Source organism: Rhineura floridana, chromosome 6 (genome assembly GCF_030035675.1).
Source record: "Rhineura floridana isolate rRhiFlo1 chromosome 6, rRhiFlo1.hap2, whole genome shotgun sequence".
Classification (NCBI taxonomy): domain Eukaryota; kingdom Metazoa; phylum Chordata; class Lepidosauria; order Squamata; family Rhineuridae; genus Rhineura; species Rhineura floridana.
In genome coordinates, this window is record NC_084485.1 from 139,390,255 (window position 1) to 139,412,573 (window position 22,319).

The following is a 22,319-nucleotide window of genomic DNA, read 5'->3' on the forward strand; positions in this document are numbered from 1 at the left end:
GTTGTAGAACTAGATGGATCAGAACAAAGGCTCATCTAGTCCATCCAATGGTTCACACAATGATGATTGAGATGTATATGAGAAACTTGCAAGGTTCACATAGCAAGTATTCAGGCATAGCTCAGGTATTTTATTCCCTAAAGATTTTTTGTTTATGCTTTTTGTTTGTTGCAGCACATATGGGAGTACATGCAATTCTACTAAAGGAATAAACTTTAACACTGTGGAAACAACGAGGGATTTTTCTTTATAAATGATTAACTAAATTTCTTTCAGAAACTGAGTAACTCAGCAGCAGTTGGAACACTACAAGATTGCCACTGGGAACCACTCGGAATGGGATATAAAAACTGGATTTTCCCATTTATACTGGCTACATTGGGGGATGTTCTTGCAGAAGGTAAAAGTATTGCATCCTTTTTGTTATGTATGCTAAACAAAGTTTGTATATTTTAAAAAGTGCATTTTCACTTTATAGAGGTAGTTGTAGTTAGTATGTCTCAATACTTACAGGGCAATTCACACACCACTGGTAATGGTGCACTTATGTGGGCACAATAAACCTGGTTTAAAGTGATCTGTATATTCAAGATGCTAAGATCTGTAGTCCTGTGAAAGGAGGACCCACAGTTAAGTGCATTCCAGGACCTTTCAAAAGCTTTATTGTCAGCAGCATTTAGGAAGAGCTTTTTCAAAATGCATGGATTTAGTGGTCCAGTTCGCACATAACGCTAAACCAAACCATACCTTAGCGTGAACGAACAAATGCGTGGTTCAACATTTGCTTTAGTGTTAAGTTCAAACCTGGGCTCGCTGTTTGTCTTACTCCAGACAAACCATGAGTGGTAAACCAAGAAGAAAGAACAGGCTCCTTTCATATATTCTACCCTGTAGAACCAGTAGAGATTTGGCAGGAACCTTCCATGCCTTCCTTTCAACATCTGAAAACCGTGTTACTTATACAGGTCTTCACAATATGATTTTCTTTTTAACCAGTCAGTATCTACTGATATTTTATTGATGTTTTTAAGTAACTTTTTAGATTATGGATACTTTGACAGATTTTATCTGGATGTTTTATATAGTACTACCTTGATGTATTTTATGAAAGCGGGGGTTTGTAAATACTTCAATACAATTAGATAATACATAAATAAAATATGTAAAAACCCTTATAAATTGCCTTCAGTGAACAGGCATTAAAGATTTTGTAAATTGGGATAATGTGTGTTTGTGTGTGTTGGAGGGATAACTTCACATCATCAATATACTACAAATGACAATGGACTAATAGCTAGTGGTCTTAACATGTACAGGCTGGTCTAGATTGTTATCTATCAAGGCCAAATGGAGGTTGTCGGTTTTAAGCCCTTTTCTAAACTGGGAAGGGTGGTGATGGTGGGCCTACAAAGGTATGCTTGTGATCTTCAGTTGAGGATAGTGACATGTATCCAAAATTGCAATAGCTTTCACATTATGAGGATTGCTTTTCCTCAAAGTATATTTTGCCTTTGGACAAAGGGAAGTATTAAGAACAGACATGATAAGATATCTATTCCCATTGCTCTTCCTCTCTTTCAGGTAAATTTATTTACAAAACCTTTGACACTTTTAAAGCTTTCCAGTAGACACGTGTGAATCAAGTTAGAGGGCTTATTTTTAAATCAGGAATGAGAGTAGGTGAAGGGTAAGTTTATAATGCATATGAATAAACTAGTCTAGAAACTTAACAGGAAGCCAAAGTTTGATCCAAGCAAATACTCTGGAGGAAGATTGCTGTCCAGACTAAAAATCCTTCCTAACAGAGCATTGAGCTAGGTAATAAAATAGGTTCCTTCGAAATCTAGTCTAATAATGATAAAAAAAATACTTCTCTTGACTTTAATTGGTATAGAAATCAGATTGTACAGATGTCTTATGGGCCATTGCAGGGAAGTGATATCAGAATTAAAGGTTTTTATCATTTACGCATACATAAAATATGATAAATGTATAATAGGGTGTGCACAGGCTGCAAGACTCACCTTGTAGCTCTGTGCATTTAAAAAAATTCTGATCTGTGTTCTTTCCATCTGTGTTTCATGTGTTAGTTATTAGCAGAGAATTTAAGATGCAGTGGATTTAAGCTACATGTCCTGTGTGTGATTTACTTGAAAGAAGCAGGCTTTTACGCTGCATTCAAATCACGAAGACTTTAGACTTTGTAAAATAAGAAGTTACTCTGTTTTATAGAAATACATAGTTGATAGGAAAGGTATAACTAGTAGTAACTAACTAAGTTGGAGGTGCAATGACCAGGCTTAATTGGTGGACCCATGCTAGAGGAGAGGAACAAAAACAAAAATAAATAAATGTCTCCCCTCCCTCGGCTGAAGGAAGGAAGGGAGGTCAGCTCCCTGATAATATCAGTTTACATCAGAAGGAAGATAGATAGAGGAACACAAGAAGAGCACGCCTAACCAGTTGGAACACCCTCTCTCGATCTCCCCTTAGGTATTCAAAGAGATCCCAAATGAGTTATTCTTGCCACACTTCCAACATCATGTTCTGAGCTGCTCTGCATAAAATGAAGGCCTGTGTTTCCCCATTAACTTTAATGGAGATTCTGAAAGGAGCTGTAACCTTTCCCCCTTTTAACTTTAACAAAATTCCCCTGGTCCTCTGTTCTCCCAGTCCACAACTCTTCAGTGCTTTGTAGGCAACATTTTTCATAGCTTCACTTCTTGCAAAGCTCATGGACCTAGAGAAACAGATATAGGAAAAACATAGTGCTGTAAGGTACACAAATACATCAAAAGAGCAACATGAGGCTTGGTGGGGGCCCTAATCCAGCTGTGGGTGGGGGCGTGGGTGTCTTTATTGACATTGTACTTCAACTCAGGAGGGGGCAAAGGAGCCCTGAATAACCTTGATTCCCCTTGTTTTGGCCCACGTGCAGAGCCAGTGCTTGCTCCTAATACACATAAATATCCACAAGGTGTTAAAATGCACATTCTTGCTCAATATACTTTTTAAAAAAAGGACCACAAAAGCCACATGCAATTAATATGTTCTATCCCTTATTCAAAGCTCTATTTTTTAAAAAACAAACACAAATATACCTTTTTACATGATACTGTAGACTGATATATATGTATAGCACAGTGGGGAGGAGAGCCTGGCTGGGAGTCTACAGTTTGTAAGTTCAAATCCCCGCTCGTGACTCCTGGGTGTCAAAGGCCAGCTAAAGATCACCCCCACAGTGAGTGGCTCAGGGGTTACGTGCCCTGCCACCTGAGCAGCTGTGGGCAAGCTGCATAGTCCCAAGGAGCCCAGTTGCCCCCTAGCTGGCAGTTGCGGACAGGGAAGGGGCTGGCTTGTGCAGCTGTGGCAAGCTGAGCAGGCCCTAGCCAGCTGGGGAGGACTAGCCTCAGAGGGAGGCAATGGTAAACCCTCTCTGAATACCGCTTACCATGAAAACCCTATTCATAGGGTAGCCATAAATCAGGATTGACTTGAAAGCAGTCTATTTCCCAGAGCTTGGAAAAGTTACTTTTTTGAACTACAACTCCCATCAGCCCCAGCCAGCATGGCGCTGGCTGGGGCTGATGGGAGTTGTAGTTCAAAAAAGTAACTTTTCCAAGCTCTGCCATTTCCATACTATTCCAGTGTGGTGGTGGTGGTGGTGTTAACATTTACTACCTGCCCTTCACCCAGGGCGGGTTACAACAGTTTAAAAATGCCACATTAAAAACAACCTAAAATTACGTCACAAAAGATAGGGTAGGTTCTAAAAATATACATCTCGGGTATCAAGGCAGAGTAAAGAGGTGCAATCTGGAATTGGTCCCAGAAATGAACTGGCAAGCAATGCAACTGTTTTGGAGCAGGGGTAATATGAATTCTAAAAGGACCCCTAGCCAGTAATCTGGCCACTGCATTTTGGACTAGTTGAAGTTTCTGAGTTGTCTTCAAGGGCAGCCCCCACATAGAGCACATTGCAATAATCCAGTCTAGAAGTTAACAGAACACAGAGCACTGTGGCCAAGTCATCCCTAACCAAAACGGGCCAAAGCTGCCGAATTAGCCAGAGTTGGAAAAAGGCACTTGTCGTGAACCTGCTTGCAGGGGTCATCCCTCCTGACATCCCACACTTGGTTCAGGAAATCTCCACCCAGCCGGATGCTTGCCTCAGCCTGGTCAGAGATGCTGTCTGCACCACAAGCTTCAGCCCTTCACTTTTTGTCCCATGCAAAAGGAGCACTGGCAGGGCCGGTTATAAAGGGCGGGGCCAAGGGCATGCTTCAGACCCAATTCCCCACCTGGGCAATTGATCTGGAACCCAATACCCCCCTTGCCAAGGTTGTGCAATCAACACCAACCAAATGTCTTCCAAACCCTAGTTGATTAGGACTATAGCCCAAACTGGCAGGTGTAGCTCTATATGCAAACATCAAAAAAGGCAAAGCTACATTCCAGTCAGGATGCTCCAAAACATATGCTTTCAGCATTCTGTTGATCATCAAATTAACCCTTTCACATAAACTGTTGGTCTAGTGGCAAGCAGCCACCGAAGTGAGTTGTTCAATTCCAGCAATCTCCCACAGTTTCTGGGTTAATTTAGCAACAAATCCAGGTCCTTGATCGGACAAAATAGTCTTAGGGCATCCCCAACGTGAAAATAATTCCAAAAGGGCCTTTGCAATACTAGTTGCGGTGATGGAAGATAGAGGGATGGCTTCCGCGAAGCGTGTTGCATAATCAATGCATGTTAGAATAAATTTTCGGCCTGTCTTACACGGAGTAAAAGGCCCAAGGATATCGACCGCAATCCTAGCAAAAGGTTCTGCCACAATTTGAGACACTTGCAAGGGTGCTTTAGGATGAACTCTAGGGTGCCCAATTCGTTGGCAAGTATCACAGGTTCTGGTGTATTCTTTAACAGCTTTCAAGATTAAGGGCCAATAGAAATGCCTGGTAGCATTAAACAATGTGCGCTTGACTCCCAGGTGACCAGCAGTCACAACATCATGGGCTTGCATAAGGACATCTGCTCTATAGGCCTTAGGCACCACTAGCTGTGTAACCATTCAATCAAATTGCCTTGGGGCACATGTTCAAGATACAACAGATCATCCTTCCAGTAAAAATTTCAGCTTTACAGTCTTTGACAAGGCAGGGGGGCTATTCTCCGCTGCTTCTCTGCAAGGCTTCAAGCTTTCATCATCCCTCAAAGCCTGTTTAAACTCTTGAGAGCTAGCAGACGGCAGCTGGAGTTCTTCTCCCACCCAGGATTCAAAATGACACTTTTTTCCTGTGCCTCTGGCTGACTCACAGCTGTATCAATACTATCTTGCGCCACAGTGACATCTAGTGGCGGTTCTCCGACATCACAGTCCAAAATTTCTTTAGTTGTTTGAGCTCTAGTTATTGCATTTACATTAAGATCTTTCATAGTTTGCTTATGATTAAGGAATTCCAGTTCAACTCCCACAAGGACATCCCAAAAATCTGGGGAAGGGTCATGAACTATGACCCTATGAAGTCCCGACCAGTTCTTATAGGTAATAAAAACATCAGCCACTTGTGCCTTAATTTACTTCTGTCCATAAGCAGTAACAGCATAAGTCATTCCACGTAAAATCTGTTCTGGTATCACTAGGTTCCTTGCTATACTAGTGATCTCACTGCCACTGTCCTTTCTTCCCACCAACTTCACACAGTTGACATAGATAGTCTCTGAGTATTGAGACTGAACCCATGAAGCACATTCTTGGGAAAGAAGGCTTTGAGAGTCTTTCTCAGGGAGCTGGCTGCCCTTTGCTTTCCCAGTTGCAGTTTGAATCACACTCACCGAAGCAGACTTGAAGACTGGTCCTTGTGGCGGCCCAGGGCTGCCTTGAGAGTTAGAGGCAGAAAAATCAAAATCCGAGGTCTCCTCTTCTCCAGCAGAAGACCAGGAAGACAGTTCAGGCTGTTCTGGACCCCCAGGCTCCTCCACATCTCTTGCATGCCTCACTGGTGCCACTTTAGGACCCTTTTTCATAGCTGGTGCTGGTTTAGGAACATTTTTCACACAGGAATCCATTTTATGTCCCAAAAGGCCACATTTGAAACATTTTATTTCTCCAGGAGTTTTCGCAGGTACAGACGAAGTTGTAGCTGGTTTCGGGCTGCTGTGCCCCTCCTTCTCTTTCTCCTCTCTGGGTTGTTGCCATGGTTTCTGCATTCCAGACATTCCATGTCCAGGCGGCTTGTTAGGAAAAGTCCCAGTCCCAGTCTTTTTAACAAAGGGAAGCTTTTGGCCATCTTCTCCTCCTGCTCTGTTGTTTGCAATCCGGTCCACCAGTACTCCGGCTGCAGCTAGAGCGGCTGGTTGTTGATCTTTCACCAGAGCTGACAAATCCTTTGGGAGACACTTGTAGAGAAGCTCACGGCCATACAAATCCAGAATTTGCTCTCGAGTCGTAGCCTCCGCTGTATTCACCCAGCGCTCCAGGTTTCTTCCAAGTCTTGAGGCAAACGCTGCATAGCTCTCCTTTCCCTTCTTTTGTGCAGTCTCCAGCCGACTGTAACAATCATCAGCCAACAAAGCAAAGTGGGAACGGGCTAGACTATAGAAATGGTCAAAGTCATCAGCAAAGTTTGCAGGCACTGTGCCCACCAATTCACGGAGCTCGCCCTCAGCATGAATGCACAATGCGCGCATCCAGTGTTGCTTAGCAACCTGCTGGTCTTTACAAGCCTGGGTAAATATTTGGAAATAAGTATAAATGTCCTCCTCCTCCCGGAAAGTTGCGAAGGCTTTTTTATGGAGATTAGGCACAACTTCTTGTGTCTGTTTCTGCTCCTGTGCTTGGCTCTCTCGAGCTTTCAGCTCCATTTCAGCTTTTTCCTCTCCTCTCGAGCCCGGTCATACTCCCTGCGGCTCAGGCAGTCTTCCTTCATAGCTTCAAATTGCAAAGTCAACATTTTCATCTGTTTGTCCAGATAACGCTGCAGACCCTTAAGTATCTTGTCTGAGTCTTCCTCCTCCGACTCAGCACGGCTCCCTCGGCTGCCAACGCTTGAGCGTCTGGAACCAGAATGTTGAGACTGTGCCTCCTCTTCCTCTTCTTCCTCCTCATCCACAGGAGGTTTTAGGCTAGGCAGCTGGACAGGTGCACCCCCTTCTATCTGCTGCAGCTGTAGAAGTGGCATGCTGTCCTCTGCTTCTTCGTTCTCCATGGCTCCATTCGCCACAGCCGTTTGGGACCAAGTTAAAGGCTTCGAAGCCATTCTAACTATCCCAAAATAACAAACGTTTGTGCCAGAAATCTCTCTTAAACAGTTACCAATGTTTGCTGCAATGCACTTATTTTCACAGTGTGTTCACTAGGAGTAACTTGGTCACAAATCCCAAACGCTACACCATGTCATGCTTTTGACCCCCTGCAGGGGCCAAGGGCATGCTTCAAACCCAATTCCCCATCTGGGCAATTGATCTGGAACCCAATACCCCCCTTGCCAAGGTTGTGCAATCAACACCAACCCTGCAAGGTAGAAGATAGGCTGCCACCACCCTTTCAACTGTTTCCACTCTGGGTTAGAGGAAACCCAGAGCCCAGATATAGGTAAACCAAGGATTCCTACAGACAAGAGCCAAACAAGCACTCCTTGTCCAGAAACCTTTGGTAAAGCCAAAACACACACTTGTTTGGTAGTTTGTGGTCAGTGGTCAAGGTGCTGGATTCAGAACCAAATTGGTCTCACTCAATGAATACACAAGGATAATAAGAAGTAGCTTTATTAATAAAATATAAGTGCAAACTTATCCGCAGCAAAACAATTCCTCAAAACCACATCCAACCAGGGGTTTAGGTATAACATAAGAGAGTTCAAACACAACCAGAAAACAACAAACTAACTAGCCTATTCTACTTACTGAAGAGGTAGTTGTTGGTAAATCCCATCTCTTCTCAAAGAGATAACATCAGGATAGTAAGAAGCAGTGGAACCCCACATGGTATCCAGAGGAACAACTAGGGGAACAAAGGCTATGGGTCTCATCCCCTATACTTAAGGAAAAGACCCCAGCAACAGTTCAGGATGGATCAGCCAATCAGGGGGCTTCTGATGCAATCATATTCCCGAAGCTTCTTCACTTTTCGTGCCTTGCAGCCCCCCCTTTCTGATCTCAATCTTTTCAGGCCCGCATGGCCATGAGTACCAGGCTCCCAGCAGACAGCAGATAAACAGGTGTTTCTATTCAGGCTTCCCAATTACTTGCAGCTGGAAACGAAACTTAAAATTTTCCTCTCACAGAGGCCTGTCTCCTCCCAAGATGTAACTCCCACAATTCCCTGTATCTGAGCCATGTTACAAGAAAACCAGGTTAACAAAATTGCAAGTTCATGACAGGCCCCTGGAGCTACAGGGGTCCCCTCAGCCGCCCCTCCACTCCCCTTCCGCAATCTCTGCCCCCCATGCCCCCCACACTCCACCTACCTGTCTGCTGTCTTTTACCATTGCCCTTAATGAAGATGGCGGCCATGGTTTCCCTAAGGTACTGAAGCCCCTGCCGCCATCTTAGTTGATGGCAGAGATGTGTGTGCGCACACACACACACCGGGGCCCAGAGAAAGCTGATGCCCAAAGGCCCCGGCATTCCTGGAGCTGGCCCTGAGCAGTGGTGTGCCCTGTTAGCACAACAGGATGTAGGTGCAAGAGTTGAATAGGATTCTGATATGGTAGCACACGTGGCCAGGCAGACATGCAGGAATTTAAATGAACCAAATAACTTTATTAAAATACAAGATGTTAAATAGTATATTGATGTATAGTCCTTATCTTCCCTACCTGTCCTACTCCCCTCTAACTAATATGTAATCCACCCCTTTCCACCCAGCTCACTCCCACAACACAACCTCCCTCCTTCCACTCAAAATCCCAACAACCATAAACTTCCTAACTGTCAAAACCAACGGTCTTCTATTCAAACCTCCCTTAGAACTCTCACTCCCACACTCCCTCCCACCTGGCAGCCTTACATCACCCAGGCATTCCATTAACACCTTCAAACCCATAACACATTTAATAACAGTTCCCAACAAGTGGTTTCATTGCAGCACTCTGAGCCATTTTGGCCACCTGAGCCTCCAGTGATAATATTAGATCCAGGAGTACCCCCAATGTGTGGATCTGCTCCTTCCAGAGGAGTGCAGCCCCATCAAGAACAGGGTATCTCCCTACCTTCTGGGCATGAGGACTCTGAACACATAACACCTCTGTGTTTTCAGGACTCATCCTCAATTTAGACAGACAGACAGACAGACAGACAGACAGAACCACATATCTTAAAGACAGCACAATCTTTGCTGACCTTCATTCCAAGGAAACAATCCTGGGTCACCGCAGGAACCCCTGGAAGTCTCGCACTGTTCAGTGATTGGGGTGTACACAACATGCTCAGCACAGGATCACCAGTGCAACTTTGGGGTGGTCTAAACAGGTGAGTCTACAGTCCCCTTTTACTATGCGTGCCCTGTAAACATGAGTAAGGCATGAAGAGGATTTCTTTTTGACTTCCTGTATTTTAAAAGTTGGTTTCCAAAGTTATTTAGTAGGGTCTTGGTTGTGCTTTTTATTCAAGAGTGCTGTGTTGATTGGAAGGATACTTTTAACATCTGAAGCTGTTAAAAAAGTGCCCCCATTTATGCAAGACAGATAAAATAAAAATGGGAATCAGCAGAAATCCACTACCAAAAGTCTTCTGAAATAGCCACATTTTTACTAGATGATGAACTACTGATGTGGTCAGGATTGCTTCCTTGGAGAGTGTCTTCCAAAGCACTGATGCCTTGAATAAAAAGAACTTGTTTTCTTGTGGCTGCTTGCTGAGCTTCAGATTGCTTCTGTTTGCCCATTGTCCTTCCGTGAAGTTAAGATCACCTGAACAGAATTTGACTGTAAATTGTTTCTTAAAGTGTGTTTGTATACTCGTCAAATACTTCTCACTGAACATTACCACATTTCATCTAGGTAGGTTTTGTGACTTACCCAGAATAGAAAATGGAAGAATTGCTCCGTATTACTATAGTTTCGAAAGCTATTATTTTCCAATGAAGAAAGATCAAAAGCTTTCATATTCTTGTTTGGCTGGCTATACAACAGAAAGTGGAAGACAAGATGGAAAGATCAACTGCACAATGAGAGGCTGGACACCAGCCCCGAAATGTTACAGTGAGTCAGTGTTATTTACCTTTCCTAATATAACAGATTTTAGCATGCAAAGCTATACACCGGGGTGGGGAGCCTCCAGCCCGCAGCCAGTCTTGGCCTACCAAGGGGTCCAATCAGGCTTCTGAGGCCATTTTCCCTAAACCACATGGGTGACATCAGCTGATGGGTGGGGTGCAAGGGTTCAGTCTTGCTGGGTGCTGTTTCGCCAGCACATTCCCTGAAGGGAATGCACCGGTAAAATAGCCCCCTGCAGAGAGCAGAATTGAACCCTCTGCTCATCAGCTGGTGAGCAGAGAGTTCAATCCTGCTGCGTTCTGCATTGCTAGGGCATTCCCTGCAGGGAGCTGCAGGGCCGCCAAGAGCAGGCTCGAGTCCCGGTGAAAAAAAATCCTCCCTGCCAGGTCAGACCAGCTAAAAATCTTAACACTTTAATCTTTTATAGCATTATTTTCTTTGAAATTCACCGATTTTACAATGGATGTCAAAAACAATCAACAAATAATGATACTACCAAGAAAGACAAAAACATATGCAACATAGTTGGGCCCTGGACCCCCTTCCAGACCGCCAGGCCCCGGTAATTTGTACCAGCTCCCCCCCCCATCAGCCCTGGGGAGGTGCTCTGTGCACACATCATCTTGTATGTACAAAGTAGATCCTTCCATTGAAATAAACAGAGACACTGTTATGAGTGAGTGCAGTGTGCAACAATGGAGTTCCCGCACCGGCAAAAGATTTCTATACATACTTAATGATACAAACAAAGACTCCCAGGAGTTTTAATTAAATCACAAAGTATGGAAGAAATGAAGGCTAAGAAGAGATGTGCTCAAAGGTGAAAAAAGTTGTATTTTTATGTACAGCTGCATAGAATTTTATCTAGTCTCCTATGCTGCTTCAGGACTACATTTATATTTAGAGTGATGCATCTTGTTAATCCATCCAGTCTGCTTGTGGCACCCAATCATCCTTGATACTGTAGGTTTATCAAGATATATGCATGTTTATGTGAGTGCCTCCTTGGGCTGAGTACCGGATTAGGTGACTACCAGGTCCCTTCCATCAATATGAATTCTCTGCCATGTAAACTTGTCAACATGTTAGCGAAGGGATAAATTAATACTATCTCCATCTTTTTATTCAACACCTCTGATTGTTTAGAGAAATGTTCCAAACCTACCTTGGATAACGGTGTTTTCTCTGATATGAAAATGTCCTACAAAATCTGGGAGAGCCTGCGGTACAGTTGCAATTCAGGTTACCAGACTCCTGGAGGTGGCAGGGATAAAACTATACAGTGTCTTCAAAATGGATGGTCGGCTCAGACACAGTGTATAGAAACATCAGGTATGGTTTGAGATAATTCCCTCCCCTCCCAAATATCTGTTCACAAGGTTCAAGGTGATGTTCTCTCTTTGAATCTATTTGGTGACCATCTGGCAGAGATAATCTCATGGTGACTTTTATCTTGGAATAATAATCTTGTTTTAATATGTGAATCTGAAAGCATATGTGCGGGAACAAAAAATCCTAGAAACTAGAATCTTGGCATCAAAATTCTCAAGTAAAACCCTTTAACGCTTGTGCTTTTTTGGTAAAAAAATGGAGTGCCAATACTCATACTTTGGTAAACATGTAAAATGCCAACACAAAATGGTTGCCATGGGCAGCAAAAAAAAAAGGTGTCACTACTCCCTACCAGTAAGTGCCATCACAGAAAAAAGGACTGTGTGTGTAAACATACACACACAGCACCTTTGCTTACAGGTTCACAATTATAGATTCAGAAGTCAAGAGTGCAAACTAACATGTATATTCAGAAGAAGGAAATTCCAGTGAGTCAAATGGAACTTTCTCCCAGATAAGTGAATATAGAATTGCAGCCTTAGATTGCAATCCTAAACACAATTACTAGAGAATAAGCTCCACTAAAGAGAGATTCATTTCTGAATTAACATGTATAGGATTGTGCTGTTAGACTAATTCATATACTCACTTACATGGAAGTAAATCTTACGGAATTAAATGGAACGTGTTTCTGAGCAGAGATTCATAGAGTGAATTTAGAAGTATTTATTTATGCTTTTTTTATTTAAAGCATTAGCATTTTTACCTTGCTGTTCAGCTAAGAAGCCTGCCAGAATGACTTACAATGATCAGTAATTAGGTACTTTCTGCTTTCAGGCTTACAATCTAAAAAGAGGAAACAAAAGGGAAAGAGATTGGAAGGGAGGAGGAAAAAACTAAACTTGGGCACTAATTCTTAGTTACAGAGTTCTTATAATGACCAACTATAATTTGTACAGTTCAAGGAGAGGAGGCGCAAGTTGCGGGTCATTCATCTGAGTTTTGTGGCTGCAGCCTGCTGTAGTGGCTGTTGCTGAATGACGGTTGCTGGAAAGAGGAGCCTGATAGAGTTAGCTTCTCAGCACAGCCGATAACGTGGCCTTGCTTCCCTTCTCTCCCTTGCTGCATCTAAAATGGAAACACAATTAGAATTAACATTTTGTACAGTGTGCTTCTTAAATTGGTTTTGTCTGTAAGGGGCTAGGGCCTTAAACTTGGTATTAAGGCAAGGCATTTTATATTGGACATGCTACTGCACAAGCTTTCCTGTAGAAGGCGCTCCAGCCCTGCTCTTTCTCCTGTATTTCAGCGGAACCCAGAAAGTGGAAGTGTGACATCAAGGATGCCGTAGACTCCACTGGAAATGCGGCTCTGAAAAGGAGGCTTTGTTCACAGTTGGTGGCTTTGTCACAAGAAGACAAACCCTTTCAGGTCCCAAATTTTCTATATGATTGATAAGAGATTCTTAAAGGTGAAGTCCTTTTAAATTGCTCCTCATAACAAAAGGAGCTGTTCAAAAGAAAAAGGAAGCTCTTTTGTTTCATAAGCTGGTTGCAGCAAGGTTAGGGGGCACACAATACTGCAAACTGACAGAAATGTTCCCATTTAAGGCTGCAGTTCTATGTGCACCTATTTAGGAGTAAGTTCCATTAAACTCCAGAAGGAGTTACTGCTGAGTAAGCAGGCAATATAAATGTAGTGCATAAGAATGGTTGGTTTAGTGGAATCTGGCGATTACACATAAACTCAGGGCTTATCCAAACGAAACGGGATAATCCACGGTTTCCATATTTGGTTTGTCATCTGACAGTCCTCACTTTGCCTTTTAGTTCGCTCTTTCCCAATTAAAAAAAAATTCTTTTTTGCACCCGCAGCGGTAAGACCCCTACATTCTTTTTGCTTTTTCCAAGCTCCACCTCTAAAACCTCCCCCTATCAACCAATTGGTCAGCAAAAAAATTACGTATGCTCCTCTCCCCCTTTGCAGCGAAGCACAATATGGCTGTAAAGGAGTTCTCACCTTGGAAGGAAAGGCTGCTGGTCGGTTTCACGCCTGCCTTCCCATGGAGAATGAAATTGACAAAGCTTTCCGGAGCAGGCTTGAAACCGACCAGAAGACCTTTCTTGTTTGCATTTGCGATATTACACTTAAACGAATGTATGCTTTTCTGCCTTTATTGATATTTAAGGAGATACTCTGGCAATTGCACTTTTTTCTCCAAAAAAGCAAGAAACCCGTTCCTCCCCCCTCCTCCCTTTCCTTCCCATGGAGAATGAAATTGACAAAGCTTTCTGGAGCAGGCTTGAAACCGATCAGAAGCCCTTTTCTTGTTTGCATTTGCGATATTACACTTAAACGAACGTATGCTTTTCTGATTTGACGCAAAAACCCCAGCAAGTAGAATGAAATTGACAAAGCTTTCCGGAAGCAGGCTGAAACCGACCACCCCCCTTTCTCACTTGCTGTGCATTGCAGATCTCACCCAGAGTGGCCGCCCAGTTTGCAGGCTGGCAGAAAATAAAATGCATCTGCGCAGTAGTTGCAGACCCCCCCCAACACCCCACCATTGTGATGATTGGTTCAATTTTCCTGGGCTTATTCTCGCACATGCGCAAAAGTGCAGATACATGATTGGCTGGAATGAGAAGGGGCAAGGGGAAACGCCCAAGAAGTGCCCATCAGCTGTAAAGTCCGCGGTATTGCATCCTTACTCCTGAAGGCACAGCGGATGATTCCCGATTTTAAACAGCAAATCACATTTTTGCCAGTATTGGAAGGAGCGGATTTAACCCGCGAAAATGCATAACAGCGCGAGACGTCATTTGGACGACCGAAAAATAATGAACACACATAGCAAGCGTGTCACACATATTGCAGTCGTCTGGATGAGCCCTCACTTGATTTATCCACACTTTTAGGAAAATTGCATTGAACTGTTTTGGGGAAATAGTGGGAATGTATTAAGAATTTTTGGAACACAAAGCAGTATGGAAATGTTCTCAGTCCACTTCCTCTTTCATAATTGTATTTTGCATTCCACCTTCCATCTGTAAATAACAAAACTATTCTTCTTCTCCCCTGCTTCTCCACAATGATGTTATGTGGGTTGCAACGTGATATGCACTTACCATTGAAGCAGTTCCCACTGCATTCCCTGGGACTTTCTTCTGAATAGACATACCGTACAGAGGATTGCACGGTTTATATTCTGGTATCTTAACTCACCATTATGTTTATTGACTTACTAATGTCTTATTGTCTAATTTGTACAAGAAGTGACTATATAAAGTTTATTTATTTACTTATTTGTTTGGTTTTTATACCACCCTTCCATCCAATTGGGAGCCCAGAGTGGTGAACAACATAACTAAATATCAACACAAAGTAAGTAGTTACAACCAACATAAAATGTGTAACACAACATCAGATTAAATTCAAAATATCACATTAAAAAATCTAGTAATGTTATGCTCCCTGAGCACTGAATTTCCAAACGTTCAGCTGAATAAATGAGTCTTTAGCTGGTGTCTAAAAGTTAGCAATGAGGGGAACAATTGCATGTTCCTGAGGAGGAAGTTCCAAAGTCTGGGGACTACCACTAAGAAGGCCTTCCCTTGTGTAACCCTCCAGCCTACCTCCATGAGCAGGACCCCCCATTACAAATCTCAATGCAATATTGTATTGACATATATATTGTTTATATATCAATATAATCATCATCTATATCAAGCACTATTTTTTAAAAAATCTTAAAACGGCTTTTTTTTTTGAAGGCGGGACTAGCTCAGTCAGGTGACACAAGGAGCCAGTAGGGTTGCATCTGGATCTGTAAAGCCAAAAATTGAGGCCTCACTCATCAGTATGAGGACAGCTGAGGCCAAACTGATCTGACTGCCCTATATCTGCTGTGTTTGTCTGCATATTTATCTGTCAGTTTTACTTTGCCTCCAGATTTTACAGGGCCTCAGTGCTCACTGAAAAAAAATCACAATCCATGAAATGTTTTGTTTTTGTATGTCTGTGGCTGTTGGCTATTCTCCCCCCATTTCCTCCCCCCTGCTTCCCTCTTCCCAATGTCCATCCAGTTGTTCTGCCCTGTCATGCAGATGACATTCAGCTACCTTTTGTTTTTAAGAGACGTGTTCAGCACCAGAACTGCTGCACGGCCACTACCATACAGCTCAGAGAGTGTTCAACTTAAATGAAAAACTCAAATATGAATGTGATGATGGATATCATACAACAGGAGGCAACACAATGGAGGAACCACAGTGTCATCCTCAAGGCTGGTCCCTTATTCCCAAGTGTACTAGTATGTTGAATTACAAATTCTTCTTTTTTATTTTAAGCCATCTTTGTTTTACCTTATGTAACTTTTGCCTGGGTTTAAGGAATTGTTGAAACTAAGTACCTGACATTTTCAAAACCAGAAAATGGAAGCTTTGTTCTTTTTCATTCTGGCGTTGTATTCCTTCTTAGAATTGGGATGTTCATCACTGAGTCCTGTAGAATATGGAGGTGTCTATCCGAGGAAGGAAAGCTATGAAGAAGGAAATATGGTTCAGTTTTACTGCTTGGAAGGTTATTCCTTGAAAGGGTCAGAATTAATTCAGTGCTATTATTTTGGCTGGTACCCAGAACCTCCGGTATGTGAAGGTAATTCTTTTGCACTCATCATGAAATTGGAGCTCCCTACCTTGCGCAGAAAGTTATTTTTCCCCTCTGTCCCAATATAGTACCAGTAGCACAATCTGTAATTTACTTTCACCTGTGTTGCAAAATGGAAAGGCTAAGCTACACTGAATCAGCTGCAAAAAAAGACTTCAAATGTTTACTTTTTATTATTCTTTTTATTTTATTTTTTATTATTATTCCTGCTAAATAGATCTGTAGCAGAACCATATTGCTCTGAGGGGAGAGGAAAAGAAAGAAGCCGAGGAAATGTCACCATCCAGCTGCCATAGTGGTCCCTCCCTCCTTTCCTAAACTGTCACTACAGGGGCATCTTCAGTAGAACCATCTTGCCCTGAGGGGAGTAAGAAGCAGTAACAGCTTCTTAAACAAACAAGCTGTCTTTTCCATTTTATTGTAACTTTAAAAATAATCACTACTTCCTGCTGTAATAATCTTATGTAACCTGCTTGGTGAGGTCTGCCTGAAAAGCAGTATATAAATGCCATAAATAAATAAATAAATATTATAGCATGGTTGTTTAGCTTTTAAACTATTTTTTTCCTTGATGGGTTTAAACCTTCTGCCGTTTGACATTTTGTGAATGCCAGTTTGAGCTCAATTTCTGCTGGGAGGGGAAGGAGGGGTATTTTTAATTAATATATTTATAACATGAGGAATTTCCCCAATTAAACCAGTTATCATTATAAAGCAGCCTGTTTTAACCTAATTTTTCTTAGGGCTGCAAGACATCTCCCCCATCATTTGTGCAGGGGATGCGGGGGGGGGGGGAGTGAAGTTACTCTTTCAACATCATGTAAGGCCAGAGCCCGAATACACTATAACACTAGCATTTCTTTTTTTTATCATTAATTTTTATTCAAATTTTCAAAAACAAAACAAAACAAAAATACAAATTAAACAATAAAATAAAATGTTGACTTCCGATTTGTCGCAGATCAGTTATAGGTCTACAATATATAACAAACCTGTCTCTTAAATTATATTACAAAATCACTTTCCTCCTGTAGTTATCTTAATTAATCATCAAATCTCATAAACATCACTTTATTCTTTCCACAAAAAGTCAAAGAAAGGTTTCAACTCCTTGAGAAATATATCTATCGATTTTTCTCCAAATAAGCATATCAATTAATCCATCTCATCAAATCTATTAGGTCCAATAATTTCAATAGCCATTCTTCCATTATCAATGTTAATTCCATCTTCCATCTTCCATCCTTGCACCCATAATAATCCTGTTAGGTCCAGTAATTTCAGTAGCCATTCTTCTATTATCAGTGTCCCATAATAATCCTGTTAGGTCCAGTAATTTCAGTAGCCATTCTTCTATTATCAGTGTCCCATAATAATCTTGCTGTCATAGCCATAGTCATATAATAAGAGTCTGATGGGAATTTCCTTCATCACAAATAATTCCTTGCCATCAATTCTGAATGTGTTGCTGAAATATTGTTGTAAAATCATATCTCTGTTCTTTTTTACGAAATGCACTGGCACATCTCTTGAGAGTTTTTCCATTGTCACATATCTGTAATTAATTCTATAGATTTTTTCTATGTCAAGCTCCATCACATAATTCCAGTCCAGAAGTTTATCCAAGACATTGATAACTTTATCTCTGATATCTTCATTAATTTCTTCAAAGACAACGCTGAATTCCAAACAGTAAACTTTATCTCTAATATCCATAAACTCCAAATCTTTTTCCAGTTCCACATTTGTTCCAATATCCAGGGCTTGCATCTTCCCTTTAATTTTTCTTTTTTCATCTTTTGATGCTTGTCCAGTTGTATCTCTGATCTCATCAACCTCCCCTCTCACAAAATCCCCTATTTCTTTAAGCTCCTGCTTTATTTTGAAAATTCAATTTTCATCTCCTGTCTGCCCTGTCTCAGGGTTTGTTTCGTTATCTCAATCTCATCCATTATTTTCTGAAACATATTTACTTCCAGGATCTCAGCCACTTTCTTGATTGCCATTCTTAAAACCACGAAGAAAAAAAAACCACTTCTTATTCCAGCAACAAAGGGGTTGATATTCCAAGCTTGATGACATCACAGTGTAGACAGCACAGCCTGCCTTATCTCTTATATGTTCAGGAATGCAAAACAAATTTAGTTCACAGCATCAAAACAGTTAGTGGCATCGAGAACAAGCAGATTCGTCAAAATGAAATAAAATAGTCCCAGACATATAATACTCAAAAATTCATAAATCAGATTTATTTATTTTTTCTCTTCGGAATAGAAATCCCTCATCCGTTTGTATCTTTAAAATGCACAATTCCAGGCCAGCTTTTTGCAATAAAAACAAAGATAAGCTATTTTGATTTCTTTCCTCCTTAATTTCGTGAATGAAAGAGAAGAGTTATAACTCACCCAGGGATTCTTTATAGCTGATTCATTGACAAATCTCTTTTTGCTGTAACAATTTAAGCCAAATAGAAAGAGGGGTGCTTGCCTGTTAATCCATTTTTCTTTAAAGAAAAGATAAACGCCTTGCTTAATCAGTTAGAGCTTGTTTGAAAGTCCGTCCGGTGCTGCTGGCTGAACCTTCTTTCATAAACTAATGAAATCCAGTTCCCCCAACAAACACAAGCTTCTGTGGTTAATCTCTACGTTTCTCCCTTCCCGGGAGAAAGTCTTTACCAGTCAAAAAAAACATTCTGACTGATTTTAAAACTGAAAAAGCTTCTTCTGAGATGAGAGCTCGTCTCAAAGGCAGGCACAGGCGAAGCAACCCTTCCTGGAAGTCACTATAACACTAGCATTTCTGAAGAATATTATGTAACTTAACCAAGTTGAGTGCCTTTCTCCCCTCCCCCCTTTTTTACCAGAAAGAAGAAACAAATGTCCTCCTCCTCCTCAACCGCCTAATACCAAATTGCTAACCAATTTAAGAACATACCGTCATGGAGACACATTGCGTTTGGAGTGCGAGCATCCTTTTCAAATTGCAGGAGATGAAGAAATCCGATGTGAGAATGGCAGATGGACTTCACCTCCCAAATGCATTGGTCAGTTGTCTTGCAAAACTGAACATCTGGGATCCAAAAGATTCTTAAATTTTGGAAAATTGTCAATTTAGAATTTTTGGAAACAGAACTGGAGTCTGCTGATCTATCTCTTAGCCCCCACCCTAAATTGTGCAGTGGAATTCTAATACTGCTTCCTTGCTGCCATGAACAGTCCCTACAGAGTGGTGGTTGGTGCCCATTTAGATTAGCAGGGCAGCAGGCCAACAGTAGGTGGCACCAGAGTCACTGACAAGTGGAGCCAAACCCTGAGTGGTTTTAAGTACAGGTAGGGCTAGCTAAGGGCAGACTGAGGTTGGTGGGGCAGTGCCCCATGCACCCAAAAAGACCAGCCTCCACCATCCCTACTAGATCTTAGCTAGTATGTCTATTTTTGATCCATATCATCTTCACAAGTGTTTATCCATAATTCTCTTCCATTTCTGCACTAATATGGTTTCGGCCCAGTATATCTGAAGGAACGCCTCCAGAATCACCGATTGTGCCGCCTGATGAGATCAGCCTCGCAAGACCTTCTCTCGGTTCCACCGGTGAGAACAGCTAGGCTGGTACGGACCAGAGAGAGGGCATTCTCTGTTGTGGCCCCCACCCTCTGGAACTCTCTCCCTTTCGATCTCAGACATGCTCCCTCCCTGTCCAGCTATCGCCGAGCCTTGAAGACCTGGCTGTTCAGGCAGGCCTACAAGATTGGGACAGATTAATTTATGTTCTGAATTAATGAATGGTTTTTTAGCTTAAAATTTGATTATGTTGATCTATATGTATTGTTTTTATTCTTGTTGTTCGTCGCCTAGAGTGTCCCTAACCCGAACAGATAGGCGGCTGAAAAATAAAATTCATTATTATTTATTTATTAATATATATTTAAATGTGCAATACGTTTTAACTGCAAAGAACTATGTTGCAGCATTCTGAAAAGTATGAAATGTAGTGGATAACTAAGTTTCGATCTGCCCGTTAGTCCAAGCGATACAGACTTAGTCATTTCATATAAGAATTCCTAAATATCAAATCTCCCAACATCTCTAGTCTTTAAATACGGAAATTGTCTTCCAGGAACTTCACTGTGAAATTTCTCAGCCATCTCTCAGGATCTCACACAACCTAATTTTGATAATAACTCAGCAAGACAAAAGGGAGACTTATAAAGATGCAAAAGACAATTGAGATTGCGAGTGTCATTTATATAATTATTTGATAAAGTACATGGATGTCAGTGGAAATACTTTTGTTTTTTGTTTCCATCATTCTTTGCTTATTTCTCAGATATGGGCAGGGCAGCAAACACAGACAGCCATCACAGCTTTGAAACTGATGAGAGATGCAGTTCTCCTCCTGCAGTTAAAAACAGTTTTATTTTTAATAATATTGGTCCATTGTTGACAAGCTACACAACTGGTTCTGTAGTAGAATACAGATGTCAACCCTTCCATCTGATGAAAGGACCTAATACAATTCACTGTGTCCAAGGAAACTGGACAACACCACCAATTTGTTTAGGTAGGTCTTGGAGAAGAATGTAGGAATTATTAAAAAATTATAACACAGTCAGAAATTGGAGATTGCTGTGGGAGAATCCGCCAGGTAATGAGCTGCTTCCAGAAAAAGAACTGTGAGGGGAGAGAGACTCTTGAGTTTGTCATCAGGGGATGGATATTTCTACCTGCTTTGCCCCACCCTCCAGCTGCTTCCAGAAGACTTTCTTGCCTTTTGGGCTGAGGCAGAAGGTGCAGGGAAAAGACTGTTATATCAGCTCTGGGGGTTGCTTTTGGATATTTTGGCTTGAGCTTTATTGTTGAGTTTTATGCTAACTTACCTTTTGATATACACTATATGGATTTTTTTAGTGTTGTAGTGATTGTTCTTTTTATTATGTATTGTTTTATGCTACAGTATTTGGACTGTTTATTTATGTAAACTGCTTTGAGCACAGACTACTTGTGGAAAATGCGGTAGATAAATAAATTTGACTACTATAACATCAACACCCATGGTGAATTGTCCAAGTATTAAACAGTTTACCACCTAGTATTGTGAAATCCTGGACTGAATAAGGGTGAGCAAATCCAGGCCACAGACTTCCACAGAATAATGCTTCACTGGAATTTTATTTTATTTTATCATAAGAATGGGGGCGGGATGGGTGTTGGTAAATCATGCAGACACCTCTTGAATCTAAAGATCTTTGCAATGGCTGCAGCCTTCACCAGTGTGGAATTTCCTGAGAACTTTAAGCTTGCTCTCTCTCCGTTCCCAAACCCAGGATATGTTTTGTCCCCATCTATCAGAGACACAAGGACAGAGTTGCCACTTTTAAATTTTGTATACTCTAGTCATGCATTGGGTTGGGGGGAGGGGGGAAGACAAGCAGAACCTGAAGGCATATTGCCAACCAAGAGCAATCTTGGGTGTCTAGTCCTATTCATAAAAAATGGAGTGTGAAGGCAGGTATTAATGCCTATGGGCAGTTATAGTCCCTTATTATGGTCAGTGGTCAGGCATGATGGAAGTTGTAGTTCATCAACATCTGGAGGGTCACAGGTTAGCCACCCTTCCTAGATGTCCTGGCAAATACTGTGTATTATGATTCTGCTACCTTGTCTTACATTTATATTGTTAAACTTTGTTTTGTAGTAGTCTAATGACTAGAAACAATCAATGAATCTGAATCATTGTGATAAATGAATCTAAATCATTCCTAAATATCTATTTAAAAACGTATTTTCTGTTTCCATTCAAGAATTTTCTTCTCAAAGTAATTTTTGAAACTGAAGAGACAGCTTTACACAATTTGGCCTTCATAACTGATATTATAATATTGCTTGATGAAAACTAAAATGTAGGCAAACTCCTCTCATAATGTATTTACTCATTATGGACCAAAGTATAACAAATATGAATAATCTATTGAAATTATAAATCAGTTGGTTCTGACGTCTGCCCATGGTGCTGGGTTTGCCGGGTGCTCTGCCTTCTGATAGCCATGCCACTGCTGATCATTAAGGTTGACTGTCTCAACATCTAGGATAGCATAGTGTGAGAG

The 22,319-nt window shown here is 41.5% G+C and overlaps 1 protein-coding gene across 2 annotated transcripts in view; it reads left to right on the top strand.

Moving 5' to 3' along the window:
• Nucleotides 1-278: 278 nt before the first annotated feature.
• The window catches only part of LOC133387973 (coagulation factor XIII B chain-like), a 29,358-nt gene continuing 7,317 nt past the window's right edge, over nt 279-22,319 (top strand). The window contains exons 1-7 of one of the 2 annotated variants that reach the window (XM_061633968.1): nt 279-400; nt 10,000-10,200; nt 11,362-11,547; nt 15,683-15,859; nt 16,027-16,203; nt 19,079-19,258; nt 20,543-20,776. In XM_061633968.1, the coding sequence (XP_061489952.1) occupies nt 337-400; nt 10,000-10,200; nt 11,362-11,547; nt 15,683-15,859; nt 16,027-16,203; nt 19,079-19,258; nt 20,543-20,776 (1,219 nt within the window). In that variant the 5' untranslated portion in view covers nt 279-336. The remainder of the gene's footprint in view (nt 401-9,999; nt 10,201-11,361; nt 11,548-15,682; nt 15,860-16,026; nt 16,204-19,078; nt 19,259-20,542; nt 20,777-22,319) is intronic. The other variant, XM_061633969.1, reaches the window with a different exon arrangement.